Source organism: Oenanthe melanoleuca, chromosome 2, assembly GCF_029582105.1.
Source record: "Oenanthe melanoleuca isolate GR-GAL-2019-014 chromosome 2, OMel1.0, whole genome shotgun sequence".
Taxonomy (NCBI): domain Eukaryota; kingdom Metazoa; phylum Chordata; class Aves; order Passeriformes; family Muscicapidae; genus Oenanthe; species Oenanthe melanoleuca.
In genome coordinates, this window is record NC_079335.1 from 39473683 (window position 1) to 39492816 (window position 19134).

Consider the following 19134-nt stretch of genomic DNA (forward strand, 5'->3'; position numbering starts at 1 on the left):
CTGCTCACCTATGTCATTCCTATTGCTTTAACCCCATGTTCTCACCTGATGAAACAGGAACCTTTGGTACCTTCTTTGCCTCAGGAGGCAGAGAGGAGGAACAGATTGGTATTTTTCCCTTCCCTTTGAGTCACTGGAGACTTTCACAGCTGGAGACAATATGTCAAAAAGATCCATTAGTAATTTATAAAATTCTCAGCTGCTTTGCTGTGTATCATAATCACAGGTTCAGCTTTAAGTCAGTCACCAGGGCTGGAGTCATCATGAAATTTTTCCTCTAGTCAGGTAGGCAGAAGAATTCTAACATTCACTGCAAGGGGATGACCTGCTTCCTCAGGCTTGTTTATTTTAAAAATCCCCCACTCCTTCAAGGCCTTAAGGCTTTGGCATTGTTCTGGATATTTTCCTGAAGTGCTTTCAGACATTATAGATTTATTTTTGGCTTGTCATAGGCATTTAAAATTTGCTCTAGACTATTCAATGATAGTGTGTCTTGTGAAGTCTGTAGGGGCATGTGTAGGGCATGTCTTGTACTCTATCTGAAGTAGGGCTCTAATGCACTCTAACAGCTTCAGATTTGTGGACTGAATGACCATGATGGTCCTTTACAAATTCATGTTCTTATATTAAAGAGATTCCAAACATCAAATTTCTGTTTTCTGTGTAGATATTTGTGGTCGGAGCTCAAAGTTCTTTGAGATAATCTTAAGTCTTTTGCTTTAAAGTATTTTTACAAACTTAAAAGTATATTCCTTATTTTTCTTCTGTTTTTGTTATTCTTCCTGAGATCTGAATTGACAATTACAGTACAAGATTTGACCAGCAGACTCACCAGAGAGAAACAGTTTTATCTGAGATTTTTCTTTCTGGACATCAGCAGCATTGCTTGGCCGATTCTTTTTCAGGCAGGAATCCACCCTCAGAGATCTTCACTCTCTGCATGTGGCTGTGTTCTGATTGATTGTGCCCCCTCAGTCTCAGCACCCATATTGGCCTGCAAAACAGACCAATTTTCTTTACCTCTTTCCAGTCTAAGAATAATTTCTTGCTGAAAATCTCTTACCAAATCAACTGATGTGTGTTTTATTCAAATAAACATTACTGCAGTAACATTTTTAGTATGGAATGCCTCAGAGAACCAGTTAATTCACTGAATTCAGACCATCTTAACTTCAGAAGTTCTCCTCTAAACTGTCAAGTGGCACAAATTCTTCTCAGAAATTTTTGCACTGAAACCATCAATATGCAGCAGGTCTGGAAAGTTTGCCAGTCTGATGAGAAGTCAGACAGGAAATCAGCAAGGATTCACAGGAGACCACTGTGGAAATCTATACTTAATGTAATAGACAATCAGAAAATATCTAAAATCTAGGGAATGGCATGAAATGTCTTAACTTCTGCTTTGGAAGTAACAAGAACCTGAGCTGGAGGACTTTTTCATTTCAGGTGGTCCCTACAGTTCATTTTTTTTCTAAAACTTTTTGAGCCTCCTCTTTCACCACTGGCACAGCACTTACATCCAAATTTTCTTTTTGTTTTTTAAAAGTTAATTACTTCAGCAGTGGAGGTCAGTGAGCTCTAAGCTCAGACCACTCTGCTGCAGCACACCTGGAATGATTCTCCATCTGCAGTGAAGACTGCCCTTGAACCTTTCCATCCACAGAAATCCCTGATGAAGGCTCTCATTTCAAGATGAAACAAATATTTTTTTTTTTTCTGAATCAGTGACTCCATGATTTAAATGTAAAATCTTGATATTGTCCTTGTTGCCAAGCCCTGAAAATGTCACTCACTCTTTGGTGCCGTTGGAAGGAAACATTTGGGTGATGGTCCTCATGTTGGTCAGACAGATCTCTTCAAGGAACCCATGTCAACTGCACAGTTATTCTGTCACCATCAGCTTTATGTCAGAAAGTTGCTTTCACAAATCTGCTGTCACAGAGGGCATAATGGTGAAGATGTCTTCTGTGCCAGGCAAGAGATTTAATTTAAACCTGCTGCATCTGCAAATAAACCCTTTTAGCTGCTATAATGACAGGTGTTATAAGCTGTCATTACCTCAGAAAAAGAACTTTTGTCTTTTTCAGTGCACCTGACAGAGCTGAGGATCTGGGTTTAAAAGAAAAAGGCTCAAACCAGTGGGACAATTTGGTATCTATTTTTGGTATTCTGGGGTCAGATAACAGCAGGTGCCTGCACCAGGATTCTTGTGGTGGAGGGTCTACTTTGTCTTTCTTAAATGTAATTCTGGTAAAAATCAAAAGGTGACAACAATCCAAGCCACTACTGGATATTTTCTAAAAATAAGTTCAATGTCAATCTTCAGAATCATGGTAATACGAATTATTGCCTTCTTATCTTCCATGTTCCAGCATTTGTGAAGAACTGCAAGCAGCTCAAAGGGTCCTTTGATCAGACAGATTGTTTCTCAGCCCTTGAGACCAGTTATCCTCAGCATACAACTCTTAGGTCCTGGAAAATCTTTCTAGGTTTTAGTGTCTTTCTATTTTTCTTCTTTGAAAATCTTGTAAAAGGTTTTGTCCAGGGAACAATTTAAAAGGCAAGCTATGTTCATTTCTTGCTATTAAGTTCTCAGTATCAGTTAGGATAAGGGAAAAACTGCTTGGATGGGATTCTTGTGAAATAACATCTAAACCACTCAGAGTGGTTAGTTTATCCCATGTGCAATCTTCAGCTGAACAGTCCCAGCTGCAGAGAACCAGTCAGTGCAGAAACAAAACCTTCACTACTGAAACTGTTTCAGGAAGAAATAAAAGAATACAGAAATACTTATTAAAGAATACTTATTTAAAGAATTATTACTAATTAAATAATACTTATTTCACAGTACTCCCAAATTTGTCTCCTCAGTGTTCTCCCTAGATCCTCTTTGCTTCCTGCTGAACAACTTGCTGGTTAGTTTTCAGGTTATTGTTTGAAAGCTCTATGTCAGAAACTTCTTCATATTTTCAGCTTGGTCTTCCAGAGCACAGGGGAGACAAAGGGCCTAAAAAATGACTCATTATATTGTAATTGCAGGTGCAGAATCCCCCCCAAACCTTAAAGGTGGTGATTTCATTGTAGAATTTCTTAATGGTAAAGGCCAGTAAAGACTATTAGAGCTTTGTCATTAAAAATGCTTAGATATGTTTGTAATAATAAAACTTATAAGCTATTCTTTAATGGGTATAAGGATGATCTTTATGGTATGGAATAACCACTGGAAACTGCTGTCTAAAGTTCAATTAAGAACACACCACAATTCTCTGCTGTGCCACTTCTACCCAAAATATTAAAGAATAACATCAAGTTACGAGATGCACTAACTTTTCAAGGTATAAATACAGCACAGTGATTCTCACATTTCTTTTAGTAGCTCTGTTTCTCTCCTTTAACTGTATGGCCTTCCCATCAGACAGTTCATTAGCATGACCTGTGCCTTAAAAGCCACTTGCAAAAACCCCTATAGATTCATAGAAACAAAGCACTGCAAAAAGCTGTGTAAAAACTCTGATTTTCAGGAAATGCTGTGATCTGAAAACAGCTGGAATTCTCTGCTACTTATTAGAAATTACAGCAGCCACCTATAATTTACTGCCTTGGCTAATACATTCATATTTTTGAGGTGATTTCTCACTTATTCATCTCTCCTTTAGTAACAATCCTGCATTAAATCCCTGCTCAACAAAGTCAACAGGAAAATTCCCATGAACTTCAACAGAAATGGGCTTTCTCTGTTTTTCTTCTTGATTTAGATGAGTGGCCATGGAAATCTTTGGCTGACAGATTTATGTAAAAACAGCAAGACACCTAAATTTTAAATCTTCACTTTAGCCTGTCTTTTATTTGAGTGTGTGTTTTGGGAATACATTTAGATAATTTTTATATTTCAGTGTAAATCCCGAGGTAAAATGTCACTTCTAAACCCACATTTACCAATTTTTCATTTAATGGATTTGTGTTGAAGTGTTGAGCTTGACAGGAGAAATTAAAAGTTTTTTGCTGAGCCCTGATGACATAGGTACAATTGTTTCTGCACTGAGCAAGGGAAAGCACTAGATCATCTCTCTGAGTCCCTGTCAGCCCTATGACACTTCAACATAACTAGTTTGCTTTTAACTTCTATCAGACATACTTGTGGCTAAGGCAGAGCAGAAAATAAAAAGAACATGTAGCAGGAAAAATAATGTGATGTACCAGTTTAAATCCATTAGCTACATGAAGCAAATAACCAGACTCATTTAGGCTCACTACTAACAGGTTTTCTGTTCCTAAATAAGAGTGAAGCCTTAAGATGGTCTCTTTGATGTAAACCTCATGCTGAGATTCTTTCTCCATATAATGATGAGGAGAAACATTAGAGCTACTAACAAAAGGGCCAACGAGAATGGGGTTTCATCCTGCCAGAATTGCCTAGGATTAGTAAAACATCAGCCTCTGGATGCAGTCTGGTCTTCCTCCTTTCAACTACTCTCTGAAGAATTCAAATATCAAAACAACTTAAGAGGAGACAAGGCTTTGCACAATAATAGACAACAAATCTTTTTGTTTGTTTTGTTTTTACACGAGACTTTATGGTTCTTGAGCATAGAAAGAATCTGAAAAAGCTACTTAAAACTTGTGATTTAGATGTGCTATGGTTCTAATTGGTTCTTTTCATTTAAGGCTTGTCCCAACTCTACTGAAGTGAATGAAAATCTTTGCAGTAACTTCAAGGGCTGATAGATCTGCCCCTCAAGCTGCTCTGCAGGGACACACACTCTCTTGTTTTCTTGGCTTCTTGATTATTCTTTCAAAAATACCAAAAAATAACATTAAAAAGGTTAAGAAATTAAGCAACCTACCTGTTTATTTTGGCTAACTTAAAACTAATTATAAAACAGTTCAGTGCCCTCTGGGTGGGTGTAATGTCCATCCAAGGAAGGAAGGGTACAGCTCTTCCAAAGGAGAGAAAGAAGTTACAGCAGAGGTAAAGGACAAGGGTAAAACTGAATGGCTCATAATGGTAAAGGGCCTAGTTGGGTTCTAATGTAAAGCTTCAAAACCCTAAATAATCGACATGTAAATTAAAGACCACAAAATTTAATGGCCTTTGTATTTGTAGCAGCATTTGTATCTTAGGAGCCCACTGCATGGGGGTGACATATTTGAGAATCTTTGCTGAAGGGGTTAGAAATTTCCCAAACTGGCAGCTCCAGGATGTTTCCATCAAGATTGCATAGTCAGGCATGCCAGCCTGCAGAATACCTAGATCTTCTCTGGAGATGTGGGTGAGAAAAGAGGGACTGTTTGCTTGCCTTTTGAAATGCTGCTTTTAATCCTTATGAGTATTCTGCTAGCTGCCTCAAACAGACACCCAATAAAGACTTTGGGGTTCTTATGAGCAGCAAAATTATTCTGTCTTAACAGTGCCACATGGATTTCCTTCCCACCTGCTCCCAGGTCTAGAAGATGTAAACCTTGTCCATGATTAGTAATGAATTTGGGCAGAGGAGCTCTAGTCAAGGCAATACTTTGGTAGGTTCCATGGAAACATTCAGTCCCATTCTGTGGTGTCAATATGTGTCTCTGAGGGCAAAATAAAAGAATAAGAATAGAATAGAAACAAATAAGCAAATGGAGAGAAAAGTTGGGATTTATTTTGCAGCTGGTTAATTAATATGCTGCATTACTTCTCAGATGATTACTGCTCCCCTTTCCCTCTTCACTGAACTTAACCATCATCTTGACAAAGGTAAACTCCTTGTATGCCCTCAATAAAGATGTAAAAGCAGGAAATCACTAGCAAGAAAGAGAATCGCACCTTGCTTCAGTTATCCTGGGAATCCACAGGTCAGACCAGTGTACCTAGTGCAGTACACTGACATCTAAAAAAAGTTTTTGTATGATAAAACCCTTTGCAAGCCTTTATTAGTTAAACATGGTTTGATCTCCGATCTTTGTGGGATCACACCCCCAAAGGTGAGTGAAGATAGCCCAAGCAGAGGAAGATGTGGGGAAGAAGCTGGTTCCCATCACTTCACAGTCCCCGTGAGATGCAGCTCGGAGTGTGTGTGCTGCTGAGACAACCAGAGAAGGGCATGAATGAAGGAGTTTGGAGAAAGAGACAAAGTTCATAGAGAAATGTTGTGTGCCAGACAGATTCAGAATAGTTAAAATCTCTTTCAAATTCAAATTCCCCATTTTCACGTCTTAAAAGATATCACAAAATTTTTTTCTTTTTCTCCCACTCTTATTAGGTAAATATACGTGGTAACTTATGACAAAGAGTTATATTTGCAAAATACCAACATAAAATATTATCTGGTATAATTTGAAAAATGTGTATTGCTTTTCAATCTATCAAGCAAACAGCTGCTCTCTGAAAGTTGAGTTTTTATTCACTGATTTTTGGCTGATTTACTCAGGACTTTAGGAGGCAAGATTTTAACCTGTGGGTTTAATGGTTTCATTAGGTCACCACCTTTTCTATAAGCTTTTCATTAAGTTTCATTTCAAAAATGAAAACAGTTGTTTTGAAAAAGCAAACTTTTACAAGGTTCACAGTCTGTGAATTCACCTGCCAAAGACAGACTTTCCTTGCCATCGAAACAGAACCAAATTTACAGACACTTCAGATTTTGCTCACTGTTTCTTGGTTCAATAAAAAAGGGAGGAATTAAATAGTTTCCTTGTTGTACTCCCAAGGGAATCCCGCTAAGTTAAAGCACATCTTAATCTCTTGAGCCGGCAGCTTTATTAGTAAGCGTTCCCCAATCTTCAGGGAAATCTAATTTCGCAAATAGATCAGAGTCACTTCAAACGCAGCTTTCAGTTGCCATCCACCGGGGGACAAACGGGGAGGAGGAAGTTTGTCAGAAAAGACCCTCTCTGAGCCCAAGAGTGATTACCAGAGGTGTCTCCATCGACTGCCACCCACCTAAAGTCGATAGTACTCAAATGAGTACGCCGGTGTGGACTATATAAGAGAAGCGCATGGCCCTGAAGGGCGCATCCCCCGTCTCCGAGCGCCCCACTCCGCGCCCGGCGGAGCCTCGGCGGGGACACGGGCTCTCCGGCGGCGGCACAGCCCCTCGCTGCCCAGCCCGGAGCACCCAGCGCCCAGCCGGACTCGCCTCTGCCTAAGGTAAGGGGCCGCCCGGAGCGGATCGTGCCCCGGTCACTGCCCGGGTTTCACGGCGGGGAGGGACGGAGGGAGAGCCCGGCACCGTCGGGGAAAGCCGGCTCCCTTGGGGCTCCGATTAACTCCTTCGCCCAAGAGGATTTGCAAGGCAGGCCAACTAGAAAACCGTTTGTAAATAACTGAATTTCCCTCCCTCCCCCTTAATCCTACCCTTTTCTATAATTAGAATAGCTTACTTAGGGCATTAAGCGCTGCTTTCGAAGCCCCAGCCTGCGGTAATTGTTTTCGCCCTTTACACCCTGATTTGCGGCACTTCCACTGTAACTCTCCTCTCACTGAACTCCATCCTTTTGCCGTCCGTGCTCGCACCCCGGAGCCCCGGCGGGGCACTGGACAAGGCTGGCCCATCGCGGGGCTCGGCCGGCAGAACCAGGAGGCGCCCGGGGCGCGGGGACTCCAGGGGCAAAGGGAGCCGGGCAAATCCCTGCGAAAGCCCGGACCGCGAATGTGTGCGGCGGGGTCAATAACCTTCCCTAACCCGCGTCCAGTGACCGCGGCTGCAGCGGGGCCGGCCCGTCGGGTCCCCGGGGCTCGGGAGCGGCGGGCGGGCTGCCCCGGGCGCGGCATGGGGGGCGGGCGGCCGGGGTGCGGGCCGGGCCCGGCGCTGACCGCCTTCGCTCTCCGCCTCCTCCCAGCGCCGCAGAGATGCGAGGGGCGAAGAAGCGCCAGGCGCTGCCGGCCATCGTGCTGCTGCTGCTGGCCTCGGCCCCGCCGCCGCCGGGCGCCGAGGGCAGGGACGTGCCCGCCGCGGGAGCCGAGCGGGGGGCGCTCCTCGACATCCTCCTGCAAGCCCTGGGCGACGACGGCCGCCCGCCGCCGCCCCGCCCGCCGCGCAGGGAGCGGGTGATCTCCCGGCGCTTCAGCGGCGGCAGTGCCCCTCCGGCGGAGCCCCGCGCCGCCGCCCCGCCGCCCCCGCGGCTCTTCGCCGCCGCCCGCCACGGAGGTAAGAGCGCCGCGCTGCCCGCAGCCCGTCCCTGCCGCCCCTCCGGGTCCCGTCCCTGCCGCCCCTCCGGGTCCCGTCCCTGCCGCCAGCCCCGGGTCCCGTCCCTGCCGCCAGCCCCCGGCCGAGCCCGACGGCTCCTCATCCCGGCGCTGGCGAGGGAGAGCGGTCGGGGGATGCCCTCCCATCGGGGCTCTGTCCCTCTGGGTTGCAGCCCCGCTGAGGCAGCACAGCCCAGCGCCGCTGCCCGGCTGGAGCTGCGGAGATATACGGGACGGAAGGGAGGAGAGGGTCACTGGGACTTCGGCACCCTGCGGCCAGCATCGATGTACAGCCCCGCAGAGCAAGCCTTCCAGCTTCCCTACACTCTGCACGGGGGGAGCCCCTTTTCTCCCCAGTCTTAGTTAGGACGGCTGCTCTGATCTGCACAAAGAGGATAAATGGCCAATCTGAGCGACAGCTCTCTGGACCTACTTTAAACTTCCTCTTCAACTTTGCTGGTTCCCCTGTGATGCACTTCTCTAGTTTTTCAGGGCAGGTGCGGAAGATCCAGACCGAGCTGGGCTTGGGTCTGGTTTCCCCTTTCGGAGGATGCTCAGACTGGGGCAGGGAGCCGTCTGCACTGGCAGGGCCAGGCGTGGCAGTGACAGCAGGGACAGTTCAGGGCCAAGCACAGCTGCCCGGTGATACTCACACAGTTCAGGGCCAAGCACAGCTGCCCGGTGCTAGTCACACTGTCCTTGTCCAGGAGACTGACACTGCTAGGCTTCATGCAGAGCTGTGCCATAACATTTCCTCCTGGAGTGGAACTGCCTGAGCGGTTTGTGTGAGTTAGGATGGTGCAGTGCTGCAAAAAGGGAGAATCTAGTGACTGTCCCTGGCTGTAGCCCACTAATATTTTCCTCTTGTTGCCTGCCACAGACCTTGGTGGAGAGAAACCAAACTGAGGAAGCCCAAGGAAGTGTGGTTTCTTAGGGATTTGTGTCCCTGGAGAGCGCCCTTGTGGCTGGTGGCTGGTAATGGGTGAAGCTGAGATGCAGCCCTTCTCATGTCTCAGTGGTAGACTTACTCTTTTCTGTTCACTAGTCTGTTTTAAATTAAATTAAACCCCATTTTGGAAAAACTTGAAGTTGAGTGACAGATTCAGAAGTTGATAGGTGAATAGCTGATTGGTAGGATGGCACTTGAACAGGAGATTGCTGCACATTCTAAGGAAACCAGGCTAAAATTTATCAATGAAAAAGTAATCAGTGCTCTGGCCTTGAAAGCTTCTCAGTCTGATCTGCTCTAGGTATTGAACTGTACATCTGTAAGGGGTTGTATTGTCCCAGTGGGTTTCCCCTTGCTTTTTCAGACTGTTAAGTCTCTGGTAGTTATGGAAAACCAGCCCAAACCAGATTGCCATGGATTTGTGTGCTGACTGGAGATGCTGCAGGTTATCAGCATGACCGGTTATAACTGTTTATTTACTGTGGCTGGAATTTTTTATGTGCTATGGCCCAAGAAAACAGTAAAATGATCTTTTCAAGGCAGATAGCATGAAGGCTTACATTCTTCTTTTCAAGAGAATGAAATATAGAGTAGCATAAACCTGGAATTAGTCTCAGGTTTATACTTTGCAATGATTAGTGCAATAATTACAATTATCAGGTGATTTGAATTAAAATTCTGTTTTGGACAACAGTCTCTCCTGTTTGAGATGTTTACTCTTAAATAAACAATTCTATTTAACTATAGAAAGCACAAATATTTCATAATATTTATGTAAATTCGAAGGGGAATTTTCTTAAATCCGTCAGTATTATACACACTAAGATTGTGTTTTCTGTTAGTTATTACTTTTTGTAATTATGTTGTACACAAAAGGAACAGATGAACATCCTTAGAGAAATTCTCCAGTCATCCCTGGCGTAGGTACAGTGTCCTTGGGGCAGCCACAAAGGTAGCTGTCTATCCAGCCTAGAAAGAGCAGATTTACAATTTAAATAATAGTAAAATTTTTATATTAATCTCATTTTTTGTTACCAATACCAAGGATACAAATTAGTACCTGTCATGATGGTATGTACTTGTTTTTTTTTGTATAGAGGACTGTGACAGGGCTTTTCTTGCAAGTAATTAACTTTTTTAATAACTCCTGTCACCAACACATTAATGGCAGCTTTTTACTCCAGCTGGTAGTACCTGATCATGAGATGAACAGAACGTCTTATCTTCCCCTCAGAAAAGAAAGTTGTTGCATTCAGCTGAGCATTTGAAACTGCAGTTATGTATTTTGATTGTCTGTTGAAGCTGCTGAAAATCAAACCCAAGTGTCTGATTTAAAAGACAATTGAGTAGCTAATTACTTCTTTTGTTTGAAATAAAAAGGATCCGGAATAATGCCGTATACAGAACAGAGAATGCAAGACAAAGAATTTCTGTGTGTTTTCTCTTTTCCTACTTTTCTTTTCTGAGGATGCTACTCTTTATTATCAATGACTTGAATAGCAGGAGGACTGAAATGTGCTTTTCCTCCTGTTCTCTCATTCCCTCACTCTCAGAACTCCGGCTTTAGTCTAACCACTCACTGAGCTGCACCTCCACACATTCTTCTGTTTCATTTAGTGGCTTGGTTAGCTATTTGTATAGTGAGAAAGCTGGCCTGGAGCACTGCTGGGTGAATTCTAGGGGCAGCACAGGGCACGTGGCTACAGCACATGTCTGGGGATGAGTTTTGAGAGGAGGATGGGACCTCCTCCTTAGATTGCTGGGGTCCTGCTCATCTAGCTCAGGCTGTGATGGAAAGGCACAGCACCCAGAGGGTGTCTTTGGTGAGGCAGGAAAAAGAAGAGCAAAATACTTACCTGTCAGACATTGTTTAGATACATGAAGAGGATGTGAAAGCAAGAGTGGTTTTGTTCTGTGACGTGTTCTGGATGTGGCTTGCAGGTGGCTCACAGGCAGGTCCTGGGCCAGAGCTATGCCATGGGGATGAGCAGTGCTCTACTTCATGTGTTTTTGTCACAAAGCAAAGGGGCATGCCTGAAATAGTGGACACTCAAACCTGCCCAGCTGTGTGCAACAGTGAGGTGCTGTGACCTGCCTGGAAAGGACTCTTTAGGTCTTTCCTGCCCCTCAATGACCAGGGGAATTCCATATATTCCATGTCATGTGCTTCTTAACCATTAGAAAATTTGTGTCATGGTTCTTGTATGACCCAGGACATTCACATATGCAATAGAAATACCAGTTTCACCATCACTTTGGGTGTCTTAACTTCTTATCTCTTTTATCCCTACATGTTCACAAGTCTTATCCTACACAGATCTGTCCCTGTTTTTCCTGGTGATCTGATTAATGATAGTGAGCATTTTGAACAGTACCTTTAGAAGAAATTCCAACAAACCAAAAAGCACTCTTCATATTTTCTAGGATTCCTGGTAGGATGTTGCTAAAAATACAAGTTGTTCCTTTCAGTTATTATATCCAGTGAAGTTAAAATTTCTGTCATAACATCCTTTACTTGCCTGATTTCCATGAAGTTTCTATGCTTGAGTGTGATTTCTCTTTTTCACTAAGAAGCATCTTAAAGTTTTTTAAGCTTAGCCATGAAAGCTCTTCAATGGATAATCTTTTTTATAACTATCCTCTGCTTCTGATGCATAACTGTGGTCAGCTTTTTTTGTGAAGAAGACATGCATTTTCACAAAGGGAAGATTCAGCTTCAGGTTATTTTTGGATGTCACGTCAGGGGAACTAGAATAGTTTGTCATTCTTCTTAGATTTTCTTTGTTACAGTTATTCACTTTCCTCAAAACCAGAATAGCTTCCATGTAATTAGCTTTAAAGAAATATTGAGAAATAAAAAACCTGCTTTGACTATTCTTTCCTCACATATTGCCCACCATGTTGGAGAAAGGAGCTATCAAAACTCACAAGCTTTAGGGGGCTGAAATTTCCCTTTTGTCCTGGGAGACCAACAAGACATTTTAAACCATTTTGAATAGTCATTTTTCCAGCATGAAGGAATGAAGATAAATATTGCTCTGAGTTTATGAGTATGTTCAAATTAGCCTCCTGAGCATATCTACTTCAGATTTAGAATAACATATCAGAGAAGGGAATTTGGCCCTCAAAATATTTAAACTTTGAGGTTGCACTTATGAGTTGAGTTTTGTGCCAAAATTTCTTACACATCAGCAGCAGAAAACTGTAAGTTGTCCTATGACATAGTGGCAGTTTAACCATTATTCATCATGAATTAGGTTTGAAAGATATCTTTGAGGTTTCAAACCCTTGTATCCTATGTAAGGCATAAGAAAAGTTTTGTTCTTTTTCCTCACTTAAAGACATCTCCTGTAAGTGTAGTGATAATTATAGCTGGAAGTTCCTAATTCTGCAAGACCTGCTGTGGCTAATGCTGAACTACTTCAGTGAATGTAAGTACTGGAATAAAAAAGGAGACAATTGGGGGATGTAAACTTTGTCTCTAAGAAATTAAAATGTATGGTAGGACATAACATGGAGTTATTTGTAAGCCTCATCTGATTATTATTCCTATTAATAAGATAGCTTTTTATTTTTTTTTTTTTTTTTTTTGTACTGTATTGTGTTAATAGGAATTGCTGGGCATTCAGGAGACTTAGAAAAAGATGAGAGTTAATAATATTACATTCTCTAAAATCACATTTACCAAAACCACATTATCTTAGAAATTAGCAAAACAGTGGATGAAACTGTTTTAAAAGGAGAATAACTGTTACATTAAAAAAACACAAAAAAGTTCTTCTGATTTATGGTAATCATTCCCGATTCTCTAACTGACATTTCTGAATCAATTATTTTTACAGGCAAGTTGGTAGGTAGGCTTTTCTGAAACAAAACCAGGAAAGTATATTCTGCTTTTGAAAGATTAATGTAATCCATATTCCAAATAGGTAAGGGGCTTGTTTTCCTTTATTTTTTAATGAGGGTGTCATGATTTGGAAGTAAATTCTAAGTTTGTATATTCCCAATCAAGTGGTTAAAAGAAAATATATTCTCATAAATGAACAAATGTCGTGAATCATCAAATACTGTTCCTCTCAGCTGAACATCTATATGGCAGTGTCCTTGGGACAGGGCAACTGGCTTGGGTGCTGGCAGGAGTGAAGGTTCCATGGGCAATCTGCTTGCAGCCCAGTGGTTCCAAGGCAGGATCAGAGGGGCTGTGAGGACCTCACCACACCACGAGACAGAAATTCACAGTCCCAGAGGGTTCATTGGAAATAACCATTATCTCTGCTTGTACCATGGCTAGGTGTTGGTTCCACCCAAAAAATACAAGTGAGCAGGACAGACTTTGATCTGCTTTGGTGAAAGGAAGTCCCACAGGCTGCAGAGGTTGTGTATTCCTCCAGTTATGCACAGTGCTCGGGTCAGTCATGGTTAGGATGGCTTTGTGGTCTGTCACAGCACTGCTGCATTCCTTTCCCTGCCTGCTTGGGTTTTAGGTGCATTGTGCAATATGACTTTTAACAGCAATACTCTGTGTTTGGCAAATACAACTGCCAGTCATGAGAGCAGGGCCACTGAACAAAAGGCATCTGAAATCTAGGGTGAGACAGAAGCCTTCCAGTTCGTGGTGGAGAATACCAAACCCAAGGACCAGCCCTGAGAGTTGACGAGGGAATGAGCAAAGATAAAACACACTTGTTGCATACATGGAGACCTAAAATCTAGTGAAGTACCAGAGCAGTCCTTCAAACAAAATGGTCTCCAAGGGGCTTTGCTCTCACTCCCTTTAATCCAAGTGAAGGACACTCCACATCTGGGATGTTGTGCTGTCCTGGCACAAAAAGGGAGAGATTGAGCTGCAGTACCCTGAGCAGCAAACATTTCAGAGTGCACTGTGCTGTCCCAGGAGCCAGACAGGATGTCAGCATATGGAAAAGCTTTTCTGTTGAGCTATTGCTTTGATCAGTAAGAGGAGATCTTCTGGGTTTTGTTTTAATTCTATTCCATATTTTTATAAAACTTGTATTATCATGACACAATTACTAATGTGTGCAGCTCTGGCCCCAAAAATGTGAATGTTAGAATTTTCACTATTACACCAGGACTGGGCCTGAAGTACACCAGGACTTCTCCAATATACAGTGAAGTGAATAGCAAAGAAAACAGAAGTTTTGTTTTAAGTAGATCTGCATGCATTACTACCTGTAATTCAGGAGCAGCATGAATTTTGTATTACTCTAGCTTGGTCCTGAGCCTGTGAGCAAAGTGAAGAGTGATATATTTTGTGTGTTTTTTTCTTTACATTATGTACAATTTGATTTTTCTATCAAGAATGAATGGCAGGCCTCTGTGTTTTTGTGGTTTGTTATTTCAGGTGTTAGTCTGCCAGGGAAAGCCTCTGAGAGGTGGGAGAATGGCAGTGGACAGGTATAAGGCTTTGTAATGCATTTATTGTTTGATATATAGCCTTGAAAATACACTGCTTCAAGTGTGGAGATGATGTTGCTTTTTAAATAAGTATGGATACAGGGAGAAAGATATAAAAAGAGAATTATGCATTCATCCATACATCTAAGCACACAGACTCCTCTTTTAATTAATGAGATTTGAGGGCAATTTGCATGAGAATGATGTGATGTTTTAGACGCACTTGTGATTTCAGAGTTACCTATGTGACTTATAAAGGTTTATGTTTTCCAAAGTGCTTTACACAGCAAAACAATTGCAAAGTAGTTGTCACTGTGGAAAGCTATAAGCCAAAATTCCTAATCAATGAGATACCCAAGAAAGTGATCCAGCTACAAAAAGAGCCATTGAAAGGCTGCCGAGAGAGGGGGGTGACTGGTTCCATGCCTAAAGTATATGTAAGGCCACTGTCTGCATTGGGAAAATTTTATTCTTAAAGATCTCTCCAAATGACCTGAAAGTAGTTTTTGGAGGGGGAACATATCCTCCTTATTAACACCTGTTTTCTATAAAACTAAAATTTTCAGAGGTTCATCTCTACATTTCACAGAAGTAAAAATACCCAAAAATTGAAATGGAAACTTATCCTATGTTAATATTTTGTAAGACTTATTTTAAAACATACCAAATAAGTACACTGTAATAGTCATGGTAAATATCTTCTTTTTCTTTACATGCATTCAGATGACATTGTACTGAAGAAAAACAAAGCTCAGTCACCTGCTTATGTTTGGTTTTGTGGTTGATGGTTAGGCTTTTCTATTCAATTTAAGGATGACTGCTTCATTTTGTCACTTGTGAATTAGAGATTACTACTTTTGTGTAAGTCCTACAGGCTGTTTACTCAAGGTTTGTGGGTTTTTAGTGTCAGCCAATTCGAAACAGTTGCTTTAGTGAGGGGCTTAATTAAATATTGATTGCATACTGAGGGCACAATTCTTTAGGTTATAAACAAGATTTAACACATGGGGAATCCAAGTATTTGATTGATTAGTGGCCATTTTGATACTATCCAACATTTTGTTTTGTCTGCTTGTGCAAAAAAAAAATCATTCATGTGCAGAGCTCCACTGATTTTACCAAACAGTTCTTAAAAATGTGTTTCTTTAGTATAGGCTTTAACATCAGAGGAGATTACTGTTTGGAGTTACAAATTGTGGCTACTTTTTGATCCTAATACTTTGTTTTTAAACACACAGCTAAAATGTATGTAGCCAAGGAAAAACCACTCATGGTAAAGGCACAATTTTGAATGCTAAGAATATTTAAACTTCTTTTTTGTAAGTTTCTTCTTGTTTTTTAAAGTCTATTAAGTTTTTCTTTCTCAATTGAAATAAATTGGTTCAATTGCATTTTAGTACATGTTGTCTTATTACATGATTTGAAATCTTGTCTTTGGCTTAAAGTAAAACATTTAAAGTTACATCAGCAAAGCAATTGTTGTCATGTCCCTTGCAGATTTTAGACAGCATCCTGAGTGCCATAGCACAAATCTAATTGATGCTTTGCTACTCAAATAGTTTTCTCTTTTTTTTTACTCAAGCCTGTAAAATAAAGTGAAAAGCAAAATAAAATCCCTACTGGAAAAGAGTCAGACAATTTTTCTTCCTTAAACTGTGCTCTTTATGATGACTTTGAAATGAAGTGTTAGAAAATGCATTCTTGTCAGTATATGTGGCAGTAGTGGATGTATGCTCTGGATTAGTAAAACCCTTAAATCCCATTGGATTAAAATAAGTAAGGAGATAGCTGTGATTTTATTCCTCTAATCATGAAAGAGTAATTACTTCTTTGTCAGTTAATGACATAGCATGCCTAAGACATGAGGGACTTCTCTGCTGTCACAGAAGTTTCAATTTAGGAAATTTAGGAAACCGATTTTCAGAACTTGTCTTTTACACAGTAAACAAAGAGTTATGGCTGAGACATAATAGGAGGATTTCTAGTGGCCTTCAGGGAAATCTCTTAGGTCAGAAGGCAGTCTAGAGCAGGCTAATTGCTTGCATTTGGTACTATGTACCTAAAGTTTGAATGGACCTCTTGGTCAGTAGCAAATTAGCAAAGCCCACTATTGGGCTTCCCATTATTATATGATCAAATGCTATTTTGTATATGAAGAGAACAGATACAGATTTCCCCCTTTTTTCAGTACCAAGTCACTTTTCCAAATATCAGGCAACTTTCATTCTTTCAGAAAGAGACTACTACGAAATAAATAATTTGGGTGGCTAAGACTGGCAAAGGTACAGCAAACTTACACTCAGATCTACTCATGAGCAGGGTGACTCTGCATTACCTACATGATGGAGGCACTTCATGCCTGGATGTGATTCAGCTGCTTGGGAATATGGAGGACCATTTATATAAGATGCAGTCAGGGCTTTCAAAATCCTTGAAACAAATCCAGATGACACATTTATACTGAAGTCCAGTGTCCCAGAACTGAGCAGCACCAGAAAAGCCTTGCTTCTCCTTCTTTACTTTTGGCTGGGATAGCTGTTTCTTTCCTGTCAGAACAAGGAGTGAGAGAAGGAGGAAATCTGGAGATTAAGTGCTACAGATATGCTAAGTGTTAATTTAGAATAAAAAGAAAAACTCTCAAATATTAAGGGTAGCACTTTCTCTGCAGTTACATTCTATCTCAGAATGCCAGAATATTATAAGAGTGACAGTGGTATTCAAAAGTCGGGGAAATACTAAAGTTATTCAGTCACAAAATATGGAAAGTGTTTTCTGATTTCTTATTTAAGGTTAGCTCTTTCTACTCAGCACCTTTTGGCCCACTGAAATGGATGTTTGCATCTGTATTACACTTTTTAATGGTCCTTGAAGATAAAACCTCCAATATTAATATGTCTAAGTAGCTCACTATCTTTGATTAATTTATATGTAGCACTCACAGAAAATATTTTGATCTTAGTTACACTTTATAAGCAGTCTCCTTTTGTACCTATGATAGGGTAAAATGACCTTAGTCTGAGTATAAACCTGACATATGATCACTGGGAACATCTTTAAAGTAGTAGTTTAGAATAAAGTATCTATAATGGAGAAATAGTGTTTTATTAATCCATTTGTGACAGTTCTGTATCTGTTCTAATTCAGAAAGAAATATAAACATTTCTAAAATAAGCACAGGAAAAGTACAGTTAAACATTACCATTTGCACAGCAATCAACCTGGAGCCTATTCATATTTAGAAAAAAAGAACAGGGTCTAATTAAGCCCTGGCAAACTCAGTTCTATTTCCTTTCACACCAATAGAGTTTGCCTGTGTTTGTCAGTGCTGAGTTTGGCTTGTAATGCAGCTAAGCACATGTCATCAGTTTTCATTCAGTCAATTCAACTAGTTCATATACTGCCTTTGATGTATTGCAGCTGTTCTTGTGTTTAATTTATGCAAATATTCCAGAATCTACATTTATTAGCAGCCATGATAGCTAAAACAGAGTGCTTTGCATAGAGTCCTGCAGAATTGCACAAAGTGAATTTCCTCTTAATCCTTACAGAAATGTAGTCTCTGTATCTCATTCTAAGTGTGGTTCTGCCTTCAGTCAGGAGCCCTCCAATAACTTTCCAGGCATAACTTGGAATCTCTGGATTCATCTGAAATATCATCCTAACTATCTTGATAGTTAAGTGATTCCAACTAGCTGATAGATGAATTATTGAAAATTGTTTTCTGTTACAGAAAAAAAAGCTATGAATAGGGAAAGATAGCTTCAGTAAATAATGCCTTGAATAGTTCAACCAATCTTTCCTATGTGTTTCATTTTTTTTCAGTGGATTACCCTTTTGTAAGCTTAATGAACAATTAGTATTGTAATACATCTTTCCTCTTGGAAAGGGGGAAGTACATATTCATGGCTTAGTATTCAAAATAGCAAGGGTTTCATAATACCCTACATTTTCTCATTCAAACTGTTTGAGGGACATGCCATCCTATTTATAAGACTTCCTTTTAAAAAGAGGGATCTTCTGCTTAAACTCGTACATCAGATCTGTGATAGTTTTGAGACTTTTTTCTTTGCTTTTCAAAATAATATGTATTTTAGTGCTTTACATGTTCACATCTCTGACAGAGAAGAAAAGATAAACGGTGAAGTATGCACACATTGTTTATCTGTATGTATGTGGTGCTGCTCCAGTCTCATAATGCAAAGTATAGCTGTTAAATAACTTTTCATATTTCAAATGAAAACTTAACAGAATATGTTAACCTAGATCTTTATCCTTTCTAGTTTAAACTGTTTTCTAAAGTGATTGCTAATAGTAATAGCAGAAAACTAAACATATACACTACAATTTGCTTATTTCTTGATAGAATAAGTATTTTCTGATGGAAACAGGGATTTGCTGAGAGGAAAAAAAAAAATCCATCCTTCTTAATGTTCTTTTGCCAAGCTAATATAAGGGTCTCCACAGGCAAGGATTAACTGATACAAATATGCTTTCCAAGCAGCTATTGAAGAATTACTAATAAACATAATTACAGCTGAGTTCAAGGTATCCAACCTTGTAAATATATCCTGGTATAATTTCATTACGCTTGGCTGAAGCCCTAGAA

General features: G+C 40.8%; 1 protein-coding gene across 1 annotated transcript in view; it reads left to right on the plus strand.

The window, feature by feature from the left end:
• Window positions 1–7828: 7828 nt before the first annotated feature.
• Window positions 7829–19134, plus strand: part of ALKAL1 (ALK and LTK ligand 1) — a 34425-nt gene continuing 23119 nt past the window's right edge. Inside the window, exon 1 of the mRNA XM_056482782.1 lies at window positions 7829–8126. Within this exon, the coding sequence (XP_056338757.1) occupies window positions 7829–8126 (298 nt within the window). The remainder of the gene's footprint in view (window positions 8127–19134) is intronic.